The sequence below is a fragment of the Empidonax traillii genome, unplaced genomic scaffold, assembly GCF_003031625.1.
Source record: "Empidonax traillii isolate 1590-97213 ecotype Southwest subspecies unplaced genomic scaffold, ASM303162v1 scaffold65:size4453928, whole genome shotgun sequence".
In the NCBI taxonomy this organism is placed as follows: Eukaryota; Metazoa; Chordata; class Aves; order Passeriformes; family Tyrannidae; genus Empidonax; species Empidonax traillii.
In genome coordinates this window covers 4262312-4287486 of record NW_020955258.1, presented here as the reverse complement: position 1 = coordinate 4287486, position 25175 = coordinate 4262312, and the positions used below count along the sequence as shown (strand labels likewise).

General features: G+C 34.6%; 1 protein-coding gene across 1 annotated transcript in view; it reads right to left on the bottom strand.

The window, feature by feature from the left end:
• The window catches only part of CCDC141 (coiled-coil domain containing 141), a 65274-nt gene that overhangs the window by 19999 nt on the left and 20100 nt on the right, over positions 1–25175 (bottom strand). The window contains exons 6-14 of the mRNA XM_027880263.1: positions 23738–23857; positions 16345–16539; positions 12852–13024; positions 7567–7708; positions 5432–5551; positions 4045–4236; positions 3039–3215; positions 1477–1656; positions 566–691 (exon numbers count right to left, since the gene is read on the bottom strand). Of these exons, the coding sequence (XP_027736064.1) occupies positions 566–691; positions 1477–1656; positions 3039–3215; positions 4045–4236; positions 5432–5551; positions 7567–7708; positions 12852–13024; positions 16345–16539; positions 23738–23857 (1425 nt within the window). The remainder of the gene's footprint in view (positions 1–565; positions 692–1476; positions 1657–3038; positions 3216–4044; positions 4237–5431; positions 5552–7566; positions 7709–12851; positions 13025–16344; positions 16540–23737; positions 23858–25175) is intronic.

Below are 25175 nucleotides of genomic sequence, written 5' to 3'. Positions count from 1 at the left end.
CTTTACATTTGATGAAATAACCATCTGACAGTTGTAGATTGCCTTGGGGAAAAGTCAATGCCATACACTTCAAAACACTCTCCACATACTGTACTTTTTGCTAGACACAAATTTCAGCTGTCACTGAGAAACAGCCTTGGATGAAAGCAAGTTGAACATAATTCTAGGGCAATAGCACACTGAACTGCTAAAACTCAGATAGTATTCACAGGAGGTAGGAAGTTCAGTATGAAGTATCCCAGCCTAAAGTATCCGTACTCTGCTAAAGTAACGGCACCTGTAAATTCAAAAGCACAAAGCTGATATTCTCCTTGCACTTCCACCACCCCAATGCTTGTGCGTCACTTTACTACACAGCTAACGCTGCACAACACTGGACACTGAAGGTAAAATGTCTTCTCCCCTACCTTAAAAACACACACAAAACCTTCCTCCTGGAAAAATCATGTAAAACATAAAAACACTGCAACCCCAGACAATCTCTGGGGTCAGTATAAATGTAGATCTTTACTGGACCAAAAGGAGCTTTTGATCCACCATTCACTCCACTAGATTGGTTTCTCACCTGAAACTGTGGTTTCATTTGGTTAATCTTTTTCTGTAGTTCCAAAACAATTAAAAGGTCACTTCCAAGGTCAACTGGTGCTGCAAGCTGGAGGGCCTCTTGAAGAATCTCTAATCCACAGGTAGTCTAAAATATATTCAAACAGTTGAGCATTTCTAACTACAGTGAATAAAACCCCTCACATTTAAATTCAAATCTAAATTTGTAATAAGAACTTCCCCAAACCAGACACCCAAATGCTGTCACTGAAGCCTCTGTCTCAAACCCTGTCACTGACCAGGGTGATAAGAAACCTTTAAGACAGCTTGAGAAAACAATGCAGGCACCAAGACTAGAGGACCTATGTCGTCCTGAGATAACAGATGCGGTGGTTTAGTGATAAGTTGTACAAACAGTGGCTACAAACCTGGTTCTGCTTCTAGTCTAGCTACTGTTGCTTTAACAGAGCACTGCACACAGTCCCTGTGCCAAAGAGGTTTCAACTCTCTTTCTGTACGAGTACAAGGTTGGACTTGAGTTTAGTAACTACTACGACACAGTTTAGTTTAGTAACTATTTAGTCACAACAAATAGTGAAGAAAGGAAAACGGAAAAAGGAAAAAAAAAGGAAAAAAGGCAAAAGAAAAAAAGGCAAAAGATAAAAAGCGTTGCTGCTAAAGCAATGATTAAACTTAAAATTTGAAGTGGAGACTAGGACTTGTATGCATTTCAGTAAGGAAAATAAATATCAAAAACATTTCGTGTTTCCTGATGGCTGAACGGCAGAACAGACTATGGAGAAGTATTGTATCTTACTGATCATCAATGTTGCTTAAATGATACCTATAATAGTTGAAGAGAGAGTCACAAACAATTAATAACAATCTAGAAAGGTTTGTCACAGTTGCTTTTTTGGTAGCTATTTAACTTACAATTTTTAGTTGTTCTTTGAATATCTGGCACTGTTGCTTGATGGGTTTTACTTGAGTAATTTTAAAATTCCAGATCACCCAAAGTTCAGTCAGCTCGTTCCTTTCTTTATTCAGATTAAAAATGATATCTTCAGTTACTTCTACAGATTTTTCTACTTTTAATATTAAACTCTCATTTACCTAGCAAATAAACAGACACATTTTTTTCCATATATACACATATATGTTATTACAAAATACAATTAAAACCTCATGAAACTAAAGTCTCAACAAAGTTTAAAAAACCCCCAGCAACTCTAGTGTAACATTTTTAAGATTTCTGTTACCTTTAAATACACTTTTCTCTTACAAATAGGCATAGATCAACAGAATTTGCATACTAAGGACATCACTAAAGTCGGAGTTTAAAATCTAGAACAGGTCAGTAACAACTGAATTATTGCCATCTGATGGCTGTTTAACACTCATACAAAACACAGTAATTTTTGAATAGACAGAACTACCCAAAGTGGCCTTTTGGGGAATAAATAGCAACTGGAAAACAAAGTAGATGAAGAAAAGACCACTCCTTTGTGCTGATAAACCAAGCAGCACTGAAGCATGGAAGGGCTGAAGTGTCTAGCATTCCATTCTGTATCTTCCAGGTCGTTCAGTGCTACAACCTAAGACTATCATGGGAACAGGGTAGCAGCAAATATGTTGTCAAAACACTTCCAGGTCTTTAGGGAGATAAAATCTGAATAAATGTTAAGAGTTTAAGTGACCGAAGTGCAGCCTCATATCCGCACATATTCCGTTTGCCATCACTCTGACTCTTTTAACATTGCTTGGTTCCGTCCAGCTGTGACACACACACTTCAGCCCACACCAACAGCCTGAGCTCTTCCCCTCCTTCACTAGGCTTTTCCAGCTCGTCTTGCAAGCTGCTGCAGGTTACCAACACCACCTTCCCCTTCTCAAACTTATGTAACTGCTCCCTAGTTTGTCCTTTAAAACCAGAAAGAGCAGCTGGTTATCCAGGCTGTCTGCATGAATTGGGGTTAGTTTAGGAGGTGTGGCTCAGGGAATGATTGCACATCTCAAATGATCAGCTCATGAAAGGTTGTTGGAAAATTAGATAGGGATGCCTAGGCAGTGTAGCTGAACCCAAGAATGAAAAGACACCAGGAAAGATTATCTGTAAGTAGCTCTGACATCCATTTCTTTAGAATAACTCATACACTCAATCAGTAAACACTCCTTGCCTCTCAGTGGAAGTAAAATAAACATTATACTGTACTTGCATATATGCTGCTTTCCAGCATGAACAAAACAGATATCTGCACATTTAAAATTTGTATGCATGGACTGGATCATTAAGGGCTCTGACATTGTTAATCACAAAACTTGTTGCATTACTTCAAATAACACTTAGATATTTTTTAAATATTTAGCAGCAACAGTCCTGTTAAAACTAGGTAGTGGAGAAATCACAATCTGTCAGTCACAGAACTAGGATTAGACCTCATCACAGAGAAACACAAAATATAAGACATTCAATATGTTTATCAGATTAAACTCACCACATTTACTAAATTAAGAAAATAGCAACCCATATTTTGTGTGGAAAAAATCTTCTTTATGGTCTTTTGCCACTGAGTATTAGCTGACTCCACAACAATTTTATTTTCAGCCTCTCTGTTTGTCTGCAGTTTTTTTGATTTATAGAATTCTTTCAGGTTTTTGATATTATCATTCACCTACAGGAAGACATAAAAATCAAAAATCAAATCAAAACTTAAGGTGTCATAATGAGAACATTAGTCAGACATGATAAATTTGAATAGCAGCCTCTGAATCTTTTCCTGATTTTAAGATCTATAACTGTCCCTAAAATCAGTGCGAACATCAAATAATAAAATAGTTCTAAATAACTCGTGAGCATGTAGATGGCAAGCAGACAGCAGCAATTTCTCAGTTTCTGTCACATTCCATGGATTTTATAGACCAGTATATCAATGCATTGGTTTTCAAAGGTCTGTTTAATACAAAGTAACTGAAGTTAGCAATAATCAGAAGCAGCTGAAATCCAATTTTTTGGTAGTTTATCACCCAAGAAATAATAAATCCTATGGTTAATTTTATATGATATGATCCATTCCATCTTCAATTTCTTTCTAAATATAAAACAACACATTTGCAGAACCTTAAAATGTAATCCAGATCAAAATGAAAATTAATTGTCCTGGGCATCATTAGCACAGCTACCAAAATTATATTGGTATTGAATTGATTATGAGTTCAGCTAGAGCTGTTTTTTATTTAATTTTAAAGCCATTCAGATGAATTAGCACTTCAGCGGAAGTAGTGCAAGACAGCAGTAAATATCTATATCAACATATTATGTGACATCTTTTTTAAAAGTTATATGAAGCAAAATCAGTACATTTACTATTAAGAGTACATGTGTGGAAGCATTTTCTTTATGTGTATAAAGAGAAGAAAAATTAAAATCCATTACAGTGGAAGCACATTTTTCACTCGTAAGATTTTCACAGTCTACTCAAAGAATTAATGAGTAATCCATACCTCTACAGCTGACTTTAAAAAGGCCACATAAGTTTCTAGAATTTCCAGTATTGAACTGATACTTTTTTCAATTTTTTTCAGCTCTTTACTCAGAAATTCAATTCTGCTAGAAAAAGCTGCCACCTGCTCAGGTTCCAATTCTTCCACATCTTTGATGATTCCCTCAGCTGCTTCCAGTTCATATGAAGCTTCCTTTGAAGGGGAGAAGCATAGAAAAATACGTATAATGACGGAAAAGGACTTGTGAATATTGATTGTTAATTTTCACTAGGATTGCTTTCTTATATATAATTGAATTACTTTTTTGAAGAGCTCATAATGGGCTTTATATGCTGAAAACATCAATTTCTTTCCTGCAAATGATATTATTAAAATAGCTATTTTGAAAGCTAGCATGTCACAATCCACAGAAAGAATAGGTAGAAGAGGTTACTATTGTCAGGGGACGTTATACCCTGCAACAAACAAAGGTAACAGCCCAGCAGGCAAAAATTTGGCAGAAAAGACACTAACAACTAATATACAGTCTTGAGAAACTAAAAGAGGTTTTTGCTCATCTGCTCAGATTTTTATATTTTTACTATGTGCTCTCCAGAACTTCTTTAAAGTGAATTTTATTTCCACAGGTACTCTTGACCTATTCTTTGGGTCCCATAAACAGTTGCCTGAAACAAAAGAGAACTCTGTGGGAGTAATGGAGTTTCAAGAATTCAAAATACACAGTCCTAAAATACATAGTGACATGTTGTTCAGCTTAGGCATGAAATTTGCACTTATGTCAAGGCAGTGGAGGGGATTTAGCTGGTTTTAAACCACTTTCTGATATTGCAGTACTGCTATGGGAGTTGAAAAGGCCCCGGATGTGACTTAAAAATAGACTCACTACAGAGCTGAGTACTGCAGTGCTGTCATACCATGGCTGCGCTCCTTACATGACCAACAGATACCTGATGGCAACTTTACAGTCCCCTTCACAGTTTCCCCATATCGGATTTACTTTTTGCTCTTTTTTTTTTTCCAATTCATCCCTTTTATTTGTCCTAATAAATTACACGGCTTCTCTCTGACTCTGTCTAGACAATAACTAAACTTGGTTGCCTCACGTGGGACTAGCAATCCACATTTGAAGAGTCTTCCTATCAAGGGTAAGTACTAGGATCTTGAGACAGTAACAAATAACACAATGAGATAGAAACAACGGGGGAAACCAACAATATAAGGACTGACTTTTAATGTTATCTATGGTTTTGTTCATTAACCACACTTTTTAAAATAAACTATAGTCTATTTTCCCTTCAAGAAACTCTCAGCATCCCACCTTATTTAGAACTACAGACAGCATGCATCCGTTTCTAGAAGTACTCAAAATCATTGAAGGGTTTTTTACCGTTGTTTGTTTAGCCAGTTCAAGGTGTTTGTTCAAAACTCTTTCCGTCTCACACAAATACGAGCCAATCTCCGTACCAGCTGCAAGCATCAGGGTGATTTTTTTAATCCACTGCGACACCTTCATTTGAAAGCATTATTTACATAATTAATTTATATAAGCAGACCCAGCCAGCAACTAAGTACAAAGCAGCTGCTCCCCCAACCCCCCTGCTCCCCCTCCTCCCCACCTCAACCCCAAATGGTAAGATACAGAGAAGAATTAAAGAAAAGGCAAAACTTGTGCCTTAATATCATATATAGTCAGGAATTAAAATATAAAGGAAGAAAACTCTCCTATTTTCCCCAAGAAAATTCTAACAGGTGTGGTCCAAAACCCTCCTGTTTGCTCTCATTTTGTTGATTGTGCTTTCCTTTACTCTAACTATCCCAGGCTTGTGGTTTCAAAACTAAGGCACAACTGGATTATAATCTAGATATTATAGCCCTGACAGAAATAGTCTTATTCTCCTCCAGGGTTTTTTCTCAGAAGGTACGTGTAAGGCTTCTCTGCCAAGCCAAGAGACCTATTTTTACACAGATGCATGTACAGAATTCCATTTCATTGTCACTGTCAGATGTTATTTATACATTATAACAACAAAACAGATTATGAAGAGCACAGGCAGATGATATCAGACATAGCACGTATAGGTGGCTGCCAGTTGAGGTTCCAACTTTATTAAATAAGGCTGAGAGGCCTTTGAATTTAGCACTAGATTCTTTGGGATACTTTGCATTAGAAGGTTAGAATGAAAAGTGTGTTGCTTGGTAGGAATATAACAATAAGCACTCTTCACCATGTTGAAAAATCATGTGTTATAACACAAGTCTCCAAAATGTTCTCTAATGCAAGGCTGGGAACAAAGTGACTAGAACAAACTGCAGATTGAAACCTTATGTTCAAATTGGAGTCTACACTTTCAGTAAAAATTACCTTTTATAACTGAGCTTTCAGCTTAAGATGCTGGTGACATCATTTCTAGAAGACCAACAGCAACTATCAGCAAATCTTTTATTTTCAGCTAAACTTAAAAATATTTTCACTATGTTCCAATATCATGAGGAACTCATCTACACCATTTATACATAAAAAAAATTGTGGCAAATTTACTTAATGATTGATTCAGAATAGTTCATTATAAACATCATGCAAATACAAAATATCAGATTGCAGACTTAATTATTCAGTCATTAAATTTGATTTACTTTTCTGGACTACACTCTGGATTTCCTCTATATGAACATTGCTGAAAGATGGTATTTTTTAAATTTGAATTTACACATGGAAACTTATTTTGGAGCCACGTGTTTATTTCATCTCTGACAAGTCATTTAAAAAGTCTGTAATACTACATGGGATTTTAACAATTTAAAGAAGGTTGTCCTGCCCTTCACGCATTGGATACTGTAATTAATAAAAGGAATTTTTATTGTGAACAAAATCTAGCCTTTTTCAGCTTTACTGAAAATTTGCTGTGGTTCAGTCACCATGGTTATTAACCCTCAATAACAGCATTCTAACTACAACTGTGCACTCTCTAACAAACCAATATTTTACTTGTAATTATTGGAGTCAGCTTTAATTTTCATAAACCTAAATTATGGAAATGCGATGCACTGCTCATGAATGCATTAAGAAGACAACATGTTATGATGATAATCATCATGAAGATGATCAGAGGGCTGGAGCACCTCTACTCTGACAACAGGCTGAGAGTTGGGGTTGTTCAGCCTGAAGAAGAGAAGATCTTGCAGCCTTATAGGACACCCCTTCAGTACCTAAAGAGCCCTACAGGAAAGTTGGAGAAGGACTTGGAGTGCTAGGACAAGGGGGAATGGCTTCAGACTGAAAGAGGATTTGTCTAGATTAGATGCAAGGACAAAATTCTTCACTGTGAGGGTGGTGAGGCACTGGTACAGGTTGTCCAGAGAAGTTGTGGATACCCCATCCCTAAAATTATTCAAGGCCAGTTTGATGGAGGTTTGAGCAACCTTGTCTAGGGGAAGATGACCCTGCCTGTGGCAAGGAGCTTGGAACTAGTGGATATTTAAGATCCCTTCCAACCCAAACCATTCTGTGATATTATGATGTACCTTATTTAGATGATCTTCAAGTGAGGCAGTCCACTGTTGTTTCTTCAAAGTAAGTTCTTTATAATCTGGACACTGCCTGATCAATTGATCTACTTTTTTTTGAACATATTCCATCATTTTCTGAATTCCTGTCACCCAAGAGCTGAAATGAAAAAGCAGAATGCTGTTTGTTTCTCATTTTTTGCTCAACATACAGGATGATTATGATTTTTTAAAACCCAACATCTTTTCTGTTGATTTTTACAATGAGTAATTTGTGAATTTTAAACTGTGACCCTTAAAAGAAAACTAACCAAGATAAATATTAAAGCAAATCCAAACAAAAATCATAATTAGTAAAACAAAGGAATGACATTTTCAAAGAAATAATTTGTTACCAGTCCCTAAGGCAGATTCCCAAGACAGATATACTAATTCTCACAAGACAAATATCATGATTCACTGAGAAACAGCCTATTTCACAAAAAATTCTGACTCTAGCTATACTATCTAAAAACTAAAACCACAAATGAAAGAGCTTAAAAAGAGAGAAAATATACAACCTATAATTTTGCTTTTAAAAGAATGTGTTTTTTGGACTCTCAAATACTTCAGTGTTTTTACAGTATCTGAAAAAAGACTGTCATATACATTCCAAGTCAACCTTTCCTTAAAGACGGTGTTTTAACAGGAGAAAACAAAATATAAAATTACAAGACAATTGCTTGCCTTATAAATTAAAATGTATATTATCAGGGAAGAAATTCACAATCTGAATACTTGAGGCAGTCTTCTTTAGATTTTGAAGAGGTTACCAAATCCAATTAAGAACTGAAGTTTTGACATTAAAAAAAAAAAAAAGAAATCCATATGTCCATTGATTTACTATTGAAATAGATTTATCACAAGAATTCTTTTTAAACAAACATGTTCAAAATAAGCTTTTTCATTCCTTTAATTTCATCAGAAATGTATGTTAGTACAGGTGCTTATTCAAGGTTTCCTACTTTGTCCCCTAATATTAAAGAAAATTTTGTCCTCCCTTCAGATAAGGCTCAGAGAGTTAAATTCTGCAATCTCAAAGAAAAACTTTATACACTACTAATATGAAGCCTGGTATTAATATATCATTCTGGTTGAATTTGATGCAAGAATTTGACACAAAGAGAACCCAAATTTTAAGTCCTTTTTTGGGAGTACGTGGTTTCAAATTTTGTAAATGACTCTTTCAAAAATTAGCAACCTCTTAGTTGATGCTTTAATCTTAAATTCTAAAAATGTCATTTCTCTATTTTAGCATTCCTTTAAAAAAAAGGTATGCTGAAAAACTTCTACTAGCACCAGTCCTTTTAAAAAAGCAATAAGAGAACAAGATTTACAGTTTTTGAAAAGGATAATTTAGATCTTTGGAAGTATCATTGGTTTGTTATGATTTAATACGTTTATAATAGCAGTAAAATAAAAACAGTTCTTACAGGCAAGCTAATTGGCTGGCAAAGTAACAAGTGTTTTCTTAATGGGCAAAACCTACTGCTTGTATAATTTTTTTAAATTTTGCTCCTGTTTATAATCTTTTGCTCTTGGTTTCCTAGTTAGTTTTAACTTAAAAATATGAGTGCTCAGAAATCAGCCTTACCAATATTTTAATTTTGAAATATTCTAGAATTACAAGAGCTGCCCTCAATCACTCTTCTACCATCTATTCCTCTTCCAATATGAATATTTTCAGCATTTTAATTTATTTGGACTATCTTTTAGCATAAACATCTCAAGAATATTTGAAATAAGGACAAAATGAACATCATATTTTTCCATTTTTACTGTGAGCTGGATTTCCAAGTATGCCACTGAATTTAGTGTCACTAGCCTTAAACACAGTCCTTCCTCAATGTGAGGATATCACTATTGGATTTTTAAATCATAAACTACTCGATCTGTCTTATCATATGCATACAAACTTTTGTTTATTTTTTTTATTTGGTTACTTTTGATTATTTTTGGTTACTCTACAATTGAAAATGACAAAACTATGTGGATACAGAAAACTACCTATGTTTTAGTTATCCTAATGTTCAGGCACTCTGGCTTCTCTCAATGCATTTAAATAAGTAGTACTATACCTAGCAGCTATTTTGATATTGCCTTAAAAATTCATTTTCCGGTATCTTCATTCAAAAGATACAGTGAAAATCAGGGCATTATCTATTAAAACTGACAGTGTTACCCAATTTAAACAAAGTCAGATGATTCCTTCTCTTTATTGTTTGAACAGCTGAAGAATCTGGTTTCCTTATTAAAACTAGTAAAGTCATGCAACTGGCAGAGTATGCCATACCTTCTCTATCTCAGGTGATGAAAGAACTCTAAAATTACTGTGCTTCAACTACTCCTTCAGGGAGCTGGCTGCTACTTTGAAATTCCATACAAATCCCACACTTGCTGCCAGTTACTTTAAGAATCCTGCCAGATTGCAAGCAATTAACAACTATGTATCTCATTGTCAGATTATACTTGCCTTTCTTATCCCAAAGATAAGCTTTTTGAAAAGATGCCTAAACATTTCTGGATCCACATCCTTCACTGCTTTCAAAAGATGACTGCCCATGTCCTTCAAGATCTCTAGTCTGGTTAGATAAAGGAAATGGGAAGTCTGTGAAGGCAGCTAAGACTAGTACTTGTGCAACAGGGGGAAAAAACTAGTAAACAGGATTTAATCTCAAAAAGTGTTCTGTTTTCTGTCCTCCTTTGACCCTCAGCTGTTCATACAAGTCTTATCTCATGACACTTATGGGTTAAACACTGGTCAGCACAGAGGACTCTTTCAATACACGAACATTTCTGGAAGAATGTTCTGGAATATAACATCTTACCACATTTGCTGACAGAGCTCACTGTGTCAACATTATTACACTTATGAGTTGGTTGGGAGCATTTTGGCTATCTCCTATAGCCATGAATTGGGAAAAAACCCCCTAGACTTATTTGGGCGTTTAATGAGTTGAGTGTGTCAGGATCATACTCATGGCAATGAAGATTAGCCTTTTGCTGCGTTCTCCTGGAAGAGTTAAGCCAACAGTTTACTCCCTTCTGTTAAGGGCTTTTGAAACTGCATCTGGAGGCCAATTTCTCCAGTTTGAGTCCCCACAGCACAAGAAAGACAGACAAGCTGAAGTGAATTGAAGAGAGGCCACCAAAATGGTTGAAGGGGATGCTGACAGAACTATGCTCAGAGTAGAGAACAGGTGATGCAATTGCTGTCTTTCATTATCCATGAGGAAGTGGGGTTGTAGAAAAGATAGGATCATTGTCTTTTCGGAGGTGTGCAGCAAATGGACAAGAAGAAATGCTCACAAGTTGCAGCAACAGAAACTTTGACTAGGTGTAAGAAAAACATGTTTCACAAGAAAAGTGTTTAAGGAATAGAACATTTTGGCCAGAGAGGCTGTTCAATTTTCATCCTTGGAGATATTAAAAATCAGGCCCTGAGCAACCTAATTGGACAGGTTTGGGGCATGGGATTGCATTAAATGACCTCTAGAGTTATTTGTCAGCTTAAATTATTCCATTATTGTAATCCTCAAGCCCATACCTAGGAATATTAAGTGTTCTGCCTGCACAGAAGAACTAGTACTACTCATTGAAATATGTGGCAAATTCATTACATTCAGGCAATGAGGCCTGAAGGCAACAAGGAAAAAAAATGAAAAGCCATAATATTCTGTGTCTGCTTTCTTATAAAAGGACTTATTTATTTTTATGATTTACAAACCTGGAATTTTTCACTGTTCTTTAGAAACAGCAAAACACATTTCTATTCAGGTTGCCTATTAAGTTTCACCTGCCCTCTCTAAATCTCTGCTACTTCAGCTGTAAAGCTTTGCCTTTTTTCAAATTATAAAGTCTTCTAAGCAGAAATCTAACCTTATTTATTTATTTATAGAATATCCTGAGTGACACTTTGGCACACAAGAGATATGCCTGTAGCATTACCTGCTTATATTGAATTTTACAATGACCAATAGGGTTATTTTGAAAACTTCATCTCATTGTTTTTAACGTGTACCAAAGGTATCTTACCATCCCACAGATGACCTGGCCTTTTGAAACATTACTTAAAAACTCTTAATAAAGAAAAAAGAAAATGACTTGTCATTTAAGGGACCCATTCTCTACCAAGGTCTTTAGTGTTCCCAACATTAATCAATGCTTTGCAGGCATATTTTGAAACACAACACCTGCTTCTGTTGAGATCACATGTGCAGAACATAAAGTCCTAGAGGACAGCAGCATGTTTTCTGGAATTATGGCTGGTTTAGGAATCAGTCAGAGTTCCACTGAGGAAAGTCCACTTCCTTTATATCTAATTAAAACATCAGGAAGCAGTAACAACAGCTGTAAAAGCAGCTGTAAGTGTTCTCAGCTTTCTATTTGAATTTCTATTTTGTCCCATTGTTAGGTTCAAGACAATTACATCTGGGGTGATGGGTGAAGGAACTTAAGATGATTTTTTTTTTCTGCAAGGTCATGAGATTAAAGTCTTATATACACTTTCAGTTTTGTGTTGATATATTAGAAATAATTAGGGACATAAAAGCTGACCAGTAGACAACCATTAGCCAGGGTCATTTGCTCTGCCTTTGAAGTAGGACTTACTAGTACAAATGGTCTTCATTCTTATTGCACCAGCCTCCTACTAACAGCTGAAAAGTAGGAGATATTAAACCACTAGAACTGATTCTAAAGCAGGTCATGCTTTGTGTCAGGGTAAAAATCGCATAAGTGGAATGCATGATCACTGTAATTTAAAAAAGCTTTGGAAGAAAAAAAGGTTACTTATTCATGGATTAAAACTACTAAAAACAGGAGAAACTTTTGTATTTTCTGCACGGGGCTTATCACCCCTATTTTTATCTTGCATCAATTCACATTCTAATTGCTGTAATTCTGCTCTTCAAAAAGGTTTAAAAGGAGTACAGTGGGCATCAGGGAGTGCTCATAGCTATTTATATTTTACTTCTCAGTTGTATACACTTACTTTTCCAAAACGTTAACTAAACCACTGTTTCTGAATATCACCCAACATACCAACTTCATTGTTCATCATCCTACAACTAGCATGTAGGATTCCTAAAGACTTTGTTAAAGAGATTCTTTTTTAATAAATACCACCAGAGAACTATGGCAGAAGCATTGAATCTTTAAATGCACACCTACTTAGTAAACTATACTAGCTCTAAGCAGTCAAGTTATAAAGCAACAAGTAATTATGGATAAATAATGCATATATGCAAAAATGGAGGGAATACCTGTGAGCATCTGCTTTATTAACTAAAGTTTGTCCCTTTTGCATGGTAGTCACTGTGCAACCTTTGATTGCTTCCTGTAATTCCTCATTCTTCATTGTCAAGGTAGAAAAATGTAACCCTTCTGAGTCAGAGATTTTACAATAATTCTCAATACCTTCAAGACCATCAAGTACCTGAAGGAAAAAAAAAAAGCATCTGTTGTTAATATTTCTATTTTACAATGTGCATGTATATTCTTTTAAATAAACAGATTTTAAATAAATGTTAAATAAACATTTAATATATGACACTCCTTCAGAAATGAAAAGTAAAATTTAATTTAGGGTCTAATATTGACTTTGCAGGTCACAAAGGAACCCACATATAATTCAATAAGAATTAATATAAGTATGGGCATGCAAAATCATGATTACTTTTTAAATTTAAAACTATTCAATTTTTCCAGTAATAGGCCAATTTGACATAATGAAGCAGAACCACAGCAGCAGAAGAACAAGAGTAATACAACGCATCGGCACTTGAAACTTTTATTGAAGGACATTCTTTAGGAGTGTTACCAAAACTTTTTTCCCATGCTTTAAATTTATCAATTGTATACCCAACAAGTACATTAAAATTAAATATATTTTTATTAAAGTGGTATACTTTAATTTTGCACATATGCAGCTTTGATTTTATTATATCCATTCTCTGCTTTCTTTTAGTGCAAGCAGAAGTTTCCTCTATCAAATTCCAGAAAAAAGTGACAAAAGCACTCTAAAAAGACTCCTGTCTTTCCATACAGAGTAAGGACAACATTACAATACTCCATATACTCTACAGTACAGTGAATTATCTTGGAGACTTATAGTTTAAAAATACATTGCTCTTGAAGCTTCAGTTCATCATTGAGAAGAATTCTGAGACAACAAATATATATATATATGCTAAAATACTACCTGTAATTATGTCAACTTTACTATATCAGAAGAGAAAAGAACTCTAAGGCAGACTAGCTTTGACTTTAAAGGCTTTTGCAAGGTTTTAAATTCATAAAAAAGTGAAAATTTAGTAAGATTCTTAGGGGACAACATGATTCAGTTTTCTATAGCATATGGAATATGAACCAAGAGCACAGCAGTTGAAAATAAACCCCTTTTACTGACTCAAAACATCGAGGAGAGATGCCTGAACTCTCTCAAACAACTAAAATCTTCACAAAGAAAATAAAGGAAATGAAAGAAAAGAGGATGAGCAAATGTAATTCAACTTCTATACACAATGGAATAACATAAGACATGCATACTCTTTTGCTATTTCTGGGGAAAAAAAAAAAAAAACATCCTGACCATACAAAGAAAATTTTCAAAGAGCAAGAACACTCTGTCAGGGGGGTGTCATTGAAGGTACCCTAGAAAGGATTTTTCCTGAAACATGAAACCATTTTTGTCATTGCTAAGTATAAAAAAGGCTATAAACTTCAGATCAAGTCAGTAATTACAACCATCTTTGAAAGCTCATAGACTCATGGACCTATATGAATCTCAAAGATCTTTCTTCTGTAAATAGAGGCCATTCATATGAACTCAGAAACTGAGTGAAGTTTATTTATTTTGTGTAACAGGTTCTGTGAAATTAATTCCAGTCTTCAGGACCGCACTTAACAATACTAAATAAAAAAGTCACAGGAAAATTGTAAAGTGTTCAAGAATGATTATGCATTTACAAGCATTTCAGAAGGAGTTAACCTATCAGCCAGACTTACTGTGAGTAGTACTAGTTAGCATATTTAACCAGGTAAGTAGCATAAGTTTGACTGGATTGTGCAGAATGCTCCAACCCTGTCTCCTACACATTCACTTACAAGCTGGTTACTATCTCAAATGATCAATACTCTCTCAAATGAGTTTTGAAGCAACTTACACGCTAAAAAATACAATACTCCAAAGTTAAATAAAAACATGAATCTGCAAACATGCTGAATTTAGTGAAAGCCTCATTTGTTTACTTGAAGTTATCAAAGTTTTCAAGTTTTTGCTGTATCAAAGCAATCTCGGACTATACCATGTATCATTTCCCAAGTACTCCCAGAGGATAGCTACACAGAGATCCCCCTGAAGAAAGTCAAACTGAAGATAACTATATTGACATAGGAATGGATTGACATTTAATGAAAAGCTTAGGAAGGAAGGTACACGACTACAAAAGAGCCAAAAAGCCCGCAAACATGCACAAAATATTGCTTAATATTGCCAAATAAACAACCAAATGCTGCCAAATGCCCTCAGAACTTAAGAGTACAAACACAATGTGACTGTGTTTTTATTCTTCTGTGTTTTTATTTTTCTGAATTCATTAAAAATTAAAATGATACACAAGCTCCAAAAGGAGCTCTCTTCAAGTTAATTCAAAACAACTAACTTTGCTCATTTGCCCTTTATATGTAAAGAGAGTCCGGGTGCATACCCTGAGAACAAGGGAAAATGTCTTTTTTCTGAACTATAGTAACTAGTGATTTGTTCACTGTTACACATAACAGGTGTTGTTATGTAGAAATGCTGTGGAGACACACCTGAGCTAATGCTTTCTTCAGCAGGTACTACCACAAACTACAGCCCAGTATTCTGGAAAGATGTTACCTTTGCTCTCGAAGCAATAGGCCTTCATTTGTGTAGCTCCTTGTCCAAACTAGAAGGGGGTGAGTATCAGCAATAGTTTTAACATTGTTTTCGTTTGCCCATCTCAGATTTCTTATTACAAAGAAATCAAGAAAGATCAGGCTTACTGGAAAAAAAGACGCATGTAAATAATTTCAACTCTGAGTGTTGTTTTTATGTTGTTAAAGAAATACCAAAGGAAGCCGTATGGATTAAAGACAAACGTGATTACAGCCCCACCTGCTGCTCAAAAATTAGTCCAGGCAAAATGCTAAGGTTTTTTCAGCACATACAGCAGATTTATGAAGATTGTTGTTGGAGCTATCTTTGGAAATAAAGTGTTTTTAAAACTTCTATAAAATACAAAAAGTCCTTTTGGTCTTTGAAGACCTTAAAAATAAACTTTTCTAACTAGTCTCCTAACTAAAAGGTTTTGGAAAAAAGGTTGCATTACTAATAATACTGATTATAATTAGCCCCTGTCATTGCAAGAATAGACATTGTTTCTGGTATTCATACTATTCTGTAACAGTTTGGGTATTTGAGCAGTTCCTTTTTCTTCATACAGTCTTAAGCCATTGTGACAAAGCCCTCGATCTTAAAGCCCAATTTTGGAGTGCTCTTCTTAATATACTTCAAAAAGAAAAAAAAGAAAAAAAAAAAAAATTTTAAATGCGTTTGCCAGTTTGGATAGAAGTTTGAAGCAAAATGTCGTATTAAAGGGTAACTGAATTTGTAGTTTTCCCACTCCAAATTGTTTAGCAAACCGTTTGCTTAATCCCACATATATCAGCCTTCAAGAGCACACTAACACTTTTATTATCAGGTTACTATTACAAACTTGGCTTCTTACCAACCTTGCCAGCAGCGTGAAAAAAGTCATTGGCCTCTTGCAGCAGGGCTTTCCTTTCTTCCATATGGAAGCACACTTCCTCTCGTAACAGACAGATTTTCTGATTTGAAAGTTTTAGATGTTCTTTTTCTGTATAGTCCTCTGAAAGCAAGATCCTAAATGCTTCACTTTCCAGTTGTTCCACAGTGGAATTCCATTCCTAATAGGAAAAATTCCATTTTAATCCATGTATAATTATACACAGAAAAGCAATATACTGATTTGGTTGCTTCTTTTTTTTCTCCCTGTGTTTTTTAAAGAGAAAACTATAAAACAGTAAAACCATTACACAGTGTACTTTATCGCTGCTGTGCATGTCAGCACTTAAAATTGGTGCCTTGTTATACTGTTGAGAACAAAAGGAGTATCTAATACTCTACTACAATTTCTCATGCCTTAAGTAACACATTCCCTCCACTTTTTCTAGTAATTAATTAAATTGTAGAGGACCTTTGTTGCAATTAATTTAGCACTTGCTTCCAAAGATTTGTATCAAATGACCAATAAAGTAGACGGAAAAATATTTTAAAACAAGAATTTTTTCATTAAACACTTTGAACCATACAGAGGGAACCACAAGAATACAGGGTAGGCTCTTTATTTTCAGCATGCTTAAAGATCATGGACCTCATGTTTGTTGTTTCTTTTTAGTGACTATCTAGTGAAAGCTTCTGGTTTTGGAAATTTTCCCCCAAAAAAGTAACCTGGTTATTCAAAGATCTTTCACAAACAGCAGCAATTCTAATTCTCTTACAGTGTCCCACCATGCTGCTTTATCCTTCTTTGAAGTACAGTAAGCAGTAGAAGACCTATTTTGGTCTTTATTTCAGTGCATTGACATTGTCCATTGTTTTGACAACAACTGGTATGGTGAAAACACTTGTTTAAAAAGATGACCAACTTATTTTACATAGACTTCTTGACCAGATGCCGTCATTTCGCCCTCCTTATTGGTATGGGCTAGATCTGGCTCAACAACTAACAAGTGAGAGACACCCTACAATTCCCAGTGAGCTTAAATAGCACATGGCAATTCCAATGGAAAGGAGTCCTTTCCTTGCTGAATTCTAGATTACATTGAACAAGTCAGGAAGAAGATTTAGCACTACTCACAAGTCAGTGAAAACCACACCTCAAAATGGAAAACATATGCATTCAGACTATGCCTGTGTGTTCTTGTCTTGAACTTTGGATTGATTTCTGCAGCTTCACAGCACATGAACTTAAGTTGAAACAGAGGGTATTGACATGGGCAACAAAAAGAATTTTAAAATATGCACAAACCCATGGGGATAAAAAAATCATGATGCCTGATGGTATGTCAATACATACCAACACGAAAATCTCAAAATTATGACTTAGATAAAAATACCCTTCATCTTACTCAAAAATACAACTACCAAAGTATATTAAGTGATGAACCTTTCAGTGGGAATTAGTCCATGGTACTAACTGCTGCAAGTTGTAACAAGAGACAAACATTTTAACAAAGTCAATTAAAAAACAATGTAGGATTAAAATTATAAAAGAGATGCTAAATATGATATTAGCAAGCAGATTTACATTAAATTAAAACCAATTTAAAAGGATATTAGGGATTATTTAGGTATTAAGTAAGCCTTTTATGGAGGAAAAATTTTGAAAAGACTTCATGATAATAAATATAAAAGGACTGATAACATCTTCACTGAAAAAGTAGAAATTACTCAGATTACAGATTTATTTGATCAGCACCCTTTTTTTGTGAAATGCAGCATATCCTTTCATCTTGAAAATGGGATGAATAAGAAAAGGAAAACTATGACAATCCTGCTAGATTTGTAAGTCATTGTTGTAAACACTCCTTGTCTTTCTGCTATGGAGGGCCTAAACTACTGTAAAAATCTATAGATCTGCCTGAATGCCTTCATGTTAAACTTACTTTTGCTTTTTACTTTCATTATAGTATTATCAACTAAGAAAAAAGGCAGCATAAAAAATTCAATACTGTTAAAATGTTTTAATCAGATTCTAAGGGCTTTAGTAAGAGAACTAATTCCACATATTTCAAGAAATCTAGCCTTATTTCATTTTGAAAAAGAAAGATGTGCCAGAATCCTAGAATTCCATCGAGAACTGTGTTCTGGTTATGCTTCAATATACCTTTACTCCATGCCTACAAAGATGCAAACCTGTCTCACTCATGAGAGCGAGTTCCTTATATAGGAACCCTTATGAAAAGCCTTCTCAGAGGTTTTCCAAGTTCATCTCACCCAAAACAAGCACTTGAAGGTCAAATGTTGCCCACTTTCTTCTGTGCTATCCTAAGTAATATTAAGCAAAAATGAGGATTATGGGGATAATAACAGTCTGCCGTGCTATACTTTTTCCTCTCTTTTTACCAGAAGAATTTACTTGGGAAAAAAAAAATAGTAAGGAGGTACCTCCATACACACAACTTAACTGACCTATTTATGTACAAAGTACAGAACCCTGACATCCAATTATATCAGCACCAGAACACTGCCATCTTCCAGTACTTGCAGCTGGAATGACTGGTACAAAATGCATGGTCAGATTTCACGGTCAGATTCTAATTGAAATTTTACTTACATTTAAACATGTAGATGTTAATGAGAACTAGAAAACAACTAGAAAAACAGGTTAAATGTATAAAACTTTGAAACACACCTATTTGACTTCAGATCACGTACAGTAGATAAAGTAGCATTTAAACCACAAGTCAATTAAATGTTAATATATATTTTTTTCAGAATTGTGATAAAACAGTTTATTCTCTCACATGCAAATATGTTCTCAACTGAAATTTTTCTGAGCCTCAAATTTGCCTGTAACTGATTCATTGCATACATCAGTACATTGATAATTTAGTCCCCGTGAATATATTTGAAAGGCTTTTACCTTCAGGAACTACACTGCAGTATAATTACCAATCATATAATTCCCTCAAATTACAAATAAAACAGTGTGCACTATTATAACTGGGATTGTGAACTGCTATGACAATTACCATATGAACTGTCTTTTTTGAAGTTCATTGGATGGCTGTATCACTGCATTTAACAGTGAGCTGATAGAATCAACAAACAGGAAAAAAGAAAAAGTAGCTCAAGGTCTGTCACCTCCCAGAAAATTGTTGAGATACCTTAAAAGATAATTCCAGGACACAGAGAGAGACACCTACAAAAACAAACAAAATACAAACCAAACAAAAACAAAACAAAACAAACAAACAAACAAAAAAAAACACCAAAAAACCAAACCAAACATTAACTGAAAAATAAAAGACCGTTAATGTTAAAATTAAGAGACAGACTCTTCCAAGGAAGTAAGATGGCTCTTCAGGAAAATCAGACACTGAGAAGAACCAAACAGATGAATGCAGATTTCCATTCGCTGCACACAAAAGATGAATGCTTAGTTAGGACAAAAAATTGCTCATAAAGAAAAATTCTATTTCTCTACATACTTTGTTCTAGCTATCAAAATACAGGAGTATGTATTTCATCTGCTGTGCCATGAAATGCAACACTTGTCAAACTCCACAGAACACCAGCCTCAGAAAAACTGGCAAGTGCTGGGTTTGCAACCATGCAGACAACGGTAAAGGTGCACAGCCATCCAGGAAGGCCACAGAAGAGAGCTCCAGACAGACACTGAACTGTGAGACAACATTTCCATGCATCTAAGCATTAGCTGTGAGATCTGGGGGAAAAACAAACAGTTAAGTGCAATACTCTTGATCCTCATGTCAATGTCAACAAATACACCACTTAACACCTTTGTTAGAGATATTTAATTTTGTTACTGAGAACGACCTTGTAAGCTCATTGGAGTATTACCGTGTTATTACCTAACACAGCTGCTCCAGACACGAAAAGCATGCAGATCTGTAAACCAGAGTACTCTCCATTGTGCTATCCTTAGTAAAAAGAGGACTGATTCCAGCATTGTTCAGTCCTGGAGAGTAGCAGACACTAGATCAAATGTAAACAATTTAGAATACTACTTTTCTTCACCTCTGAAGTTATTTGGCCACAAAGTGGTGCTAGCAGTTCTTTTTTAACATGTCAAGCACCTCCAATGCACATAGAAATGCAACAGAAAGCACGTAATCAGCGCCAGCAGATATTCTTATTGAAACATGATTTCCTAAATATGCCTCTTCTCTCAGTTCCTGGTGGACAAGGGGGTGGAGGAGGTGGTAGTGGTGGGAAAAGTCCTTGTGGGAGCAGGGGGCCCTTTTAATGTTAGAGAGGGTTGAAGCCTTTTTTTTTTTTTTTTTTTCCAATTATGAATCAATCCTTGGGTTTAATTTTGGGCTCAATTATTTTACAAGCTAGCAATAACGTTCTCAGTGGTTTCACCTCTTATCAAGCTGAGATTCAAGATAAGATAGCAGTCTGAGAACATAATAAATCATTCTCCTTTCTCCTCTCAGCCCAGTCCCATAAATAAGATGCTAAGCCTTCAAATCCTTCTTAGTCTTGCCTCTGAACCATTTAAGCAAATCATTTGTCCTGTTTGACTTAATGCAACAGTACATGTGAGTAAATATCTCATGTGAAACTGTTCAGATATTGGAACTTCCCATTATCTTACTCCCTGTGAGAACACTTAAACTTGCTTTGCATGGCTATTACACAGAAATGTTTTGCTATACCTTCAAGGCTATAGTGAAAACATAAGAAATGTTACTTGAAAAGATTTATTTACACTACTTGAGATTCTAATACAGAAATCCCAAGGTAGTTTCAGGCTAGTTTACCAATGACTTTATTACTTTTAACAGAATGCCATGAGACAGCCATGGACACTCAGACAGTATAGTAATGACACAAATTAAAATCTAGCTATATTTTTTCCAGCAACGGAAAATAATTTAAAGCCCCTAACTGCTTTTTGGAAACATTCAGTTTTGGCATGAGGGATCTAATCAGTAGACAGTAGACATCAACAAAGCCGTAAGCAATGACCAAGCTACAGACAAAGTGTGTAATTAATTAATTAACCAAGTAGTGTGTAAGGTACTCCCAAAAGTTCTTCCTGAACATGAAATGTTTTTTGCAATCATTTCCATATTTTCCCACATAAGCAGACGAGTTAACTGAATTGATAAGATTTCTGAAGACTTCTTGTAATTACATTTCACTCTGAAATTAATGTGGAATATTCACCTTTTTATTACAACATAAGTTGGACACTAAAGGGATCCCTGAAGAGAAAGTAACTCCAACTGTAGATTTAGTGTTGCTAGAAAAAACCTGATATTGTATTTTTCGTGTTGCTAAAAAGATTGCTTCTGATATATACACAGTAAAAACTGGTATCTGCTTTTATCTCTATAAAACATTTAGGAATCAGACTTTTTAAACAGTAGCTCAATAAAATAGAGGTGGAGGAATTTTGAAGCACTTAATGCAGTTAAGCTGTACATTTGAAAAGATGGACCTAATTTCTACAGTGTTTCACAATTTTGTGTTTTACATTTCTAAGTGTTTTACAATGTTGTCACATAGTAAGTTATTGTCAAGGTCATAATGACTCTTGATTTCAGGGCGGAACTTAATTCTTGCAGAAAAAAATATCTTATGACAAAATCCAAACAAATAGAAAATCATTCTGACTACTCTGTACCACAAAAGTGCTCAAGCAAATACTCAAATGTGTGGTGATCACATGTATGTGTAAAAAAATCTATGCCAAACAGAGCTTCAAAAAGCAGAACATGCATTTTTTTATAGCAGTTTGTGTTACAAGGTACTTGGTGTTATTTTACAGCAATACTATCACTGTCTGAAAAGTACATTTATGTTGTACAGACGTAGCAGTCTTGTTATTCATCACAATATCTTGTTGGTCTGAATGCAGCCTGAAAACATATTTTGGGAACTACAGATGTTTGCTTTACAGAAAGCTAGATAAATTGCTAGTATTGTATTTTTTACATCATTCTGTTCCTAAACCTGTTCTCACCACATTACATTTAATAACTTCACAGGTGATTTGGAAGAAAACATAAAATTATTATTTAAGAAATTTTCTAATTGCGCAAAAAGTAGTAAAGCACTATGAAATAAAGAGACAAGGTCAGTTACAGAGATTGAGTAGAACCTTTTTTTGGAGTAGGCTCATTTGAACAAAACAGTGACAAGTAATTTCAGACTTAACAGAAATTTGTGTCATTACTAGGATGAAAGATTGTATCCTATAACACAGCGACCTTGTCATGTTGTATGAACAACTGAAATGAAAATTTTACATGAAAAATGGCTTAGGAGTATTTTGTGTCTCCCCTCAGCTTACTCATTTACTGTTTATCTGTTCTTTTTGTGCCAAAGGTCTGTTGAGAAGAATTTATATTTACATACTCATCTACCCTTTTTTTTTTTTTTTTTTTTTTTTTTTTTAAAAAAAAAAAGTGTTTTCTGACATGCCTCTTAGAGAAGCATTAGAAATATTGTATACTGTTTACCTGACAGCTCTGAAGTAGTTAACTGTTAATTATGCAAAGAGGCAAACACGTGACATTTAACTACAAAGCTTACAAGGAAGCATAGCTGTGAACAATCATAAGCCTGTTAGTTGCTCTCTACACAATAGCCTTTAAAAAGGCATTTGTTTCTATTGGAATAGTTTTTGGATGAAAAAGACCTGCTCAGTCATTTGGGTTATCCAAATCCAATTGCTTGAAAAAGATATAGTGAGGAATGATCCTGACCCAGCAACAGCACTTACCTGATGACTGCACAACTGAGGCACCTAAAAAGGGTTCTAAATATAGGTAATTTATATCATACAAATATAATTTCTTTTCATATCAACTTATTTTTTAATCCCATCTTGCTTTTATAAGTGGTGGTAACAGATTTATTCTCTGGAAAACTGATATTAACAATGAAAATAATATTTTCAATTACTTATAGTTACAAGAAATAAATAGGCAAATACCTCCTCCAATCATGCACTCAGCTTAGTGACAATTATGATGGGAATAGCCGGGGTTTTATCTGTCATGAACATTAATAAAATTTCTTTATTTTTTTTGCCACATGGTTTAATATGTAAACTATTGGTGTGGCACTTGATCACTAAACTGAAAAACCAATTGAGCAACATCAAGGATTTTTCTTCTTTTTATCAATAGTTTTAAAAATTTTAAATGAAAAAAATACTGAGAAGTGTGGAGGCCTACATTAAAAGAAGTACAATGACTAAAATAATTTAGACACATAGAAATACATATCTTATGCACACCTACAAAATATCTACTCCTATATTGTTAGTTAAATGCCCAGGGTCATGTTTTCCTACTTATTTTTAAAGTTGCTTCACCAGCCAATTATGTTATTTCTTACTTTCACTTTGACTTCCATTTCTTCAAGCTCTTGAAGTAACTCTTCATTTTCTAGTAGAGATGAGCCTAAGTTTTGCTTCTGAAAGTAATCTCCAATGTTTTTCTTATACCAAGATGTTACCTAATTAAATAACAAAAAGAACTCAGTGAATAATTTGAGAAGTGATTGTCCATTTTTTAAAAAATGTACAAGACGGTTTCATCCAAAAAACCCCAAATCCATTTTCATTCCTTTCATTTTGCATTCCTAGTATTTGTGCTTGCATTTAGATGCTTAGATTTGTGTTATTTGAATGTAAATAAATGCAGAAGGAAAGGATTAATGTCAAAGCAAACACATAGAGGAATATATGTAAGAAAATAGACAAAAACATATTCCTCGTGTATGACCAGATTATAAATTAACATAGTAAAAGAGAAATCAGTTTATAGCCACATGTAGTATAAAGGCATGTTTTTTGGCACCATACAGGTATTGTACATTTTGCCTTGAATTACAGTAACTTAAAAATATCCCCTTGCATACAGTAAAAGACTACAGATCTGAGTAATTTTGACCTAATAGAACCTCTCCATCTGTGGCTTGAAAAACCCAGTAAAGCTATTGAGATAAAACTGTGTAGAATAATCTTTAATAGCTTTAAAAAAATTATTACAACCTACTAAAATTAATTCAGCAAGTATATTCAGAAAACATATGCAAGTATACAAATATATCTTCCAAATTGCACAGAATTACTTGCATTTATATTTGCTTGACTCATAATAGGTACTCCTCACTTTCTTTGTAAACAACACATGGCAAGCAGTTCTGAGTGAAGGTTTGCATTTTAAAATAGTAGCAAAAATGAGTTATTGGTATCAAGGGGACTTCCTCCAATCTTTTCAAGCTGGAAAATCACCACTATACTTAAATCATATGCAGCATACTAAGAATTTTTGTACTCTAGGTAGTACAGATTTTAACAGCCCACTAGAGAACTTTTTTGTTTTATATGCTCATGTAGAAGCTATTTTTAATAAATTTAAGCAATCTTAAAATAGGAAAGAACCTTTCAAATGAGTTGGAAATATTTGCAGTTACAAATAAAAAATTGGTGACATTATCTCAGGAGCTCAACAGAGCTAGAAGAGTAAACAAATTATTTTACTACTGAGCCTTAATTTCTTAAGCATGTCCTCCAGATGTTTACTTACTGACTGAAACATTTTTCCTGGAAGCACATTTTCACAGAACATTTACTATGGGTTCACCAAAATACAAATGAATGGAGTGGACAATAAAAACTGTGACAAAACTCAAATAAAAATTTCTCTGTAAACTAGGGCTGTTCTTTTTTATCATTTATCTTAGCAAAACAAACTAGTATTTCTGTAATGTTAGGCAGAGGAAAAAGTGATTCTTTATTATAGCAAAGTGTTCACCCTTTTACCAGTTG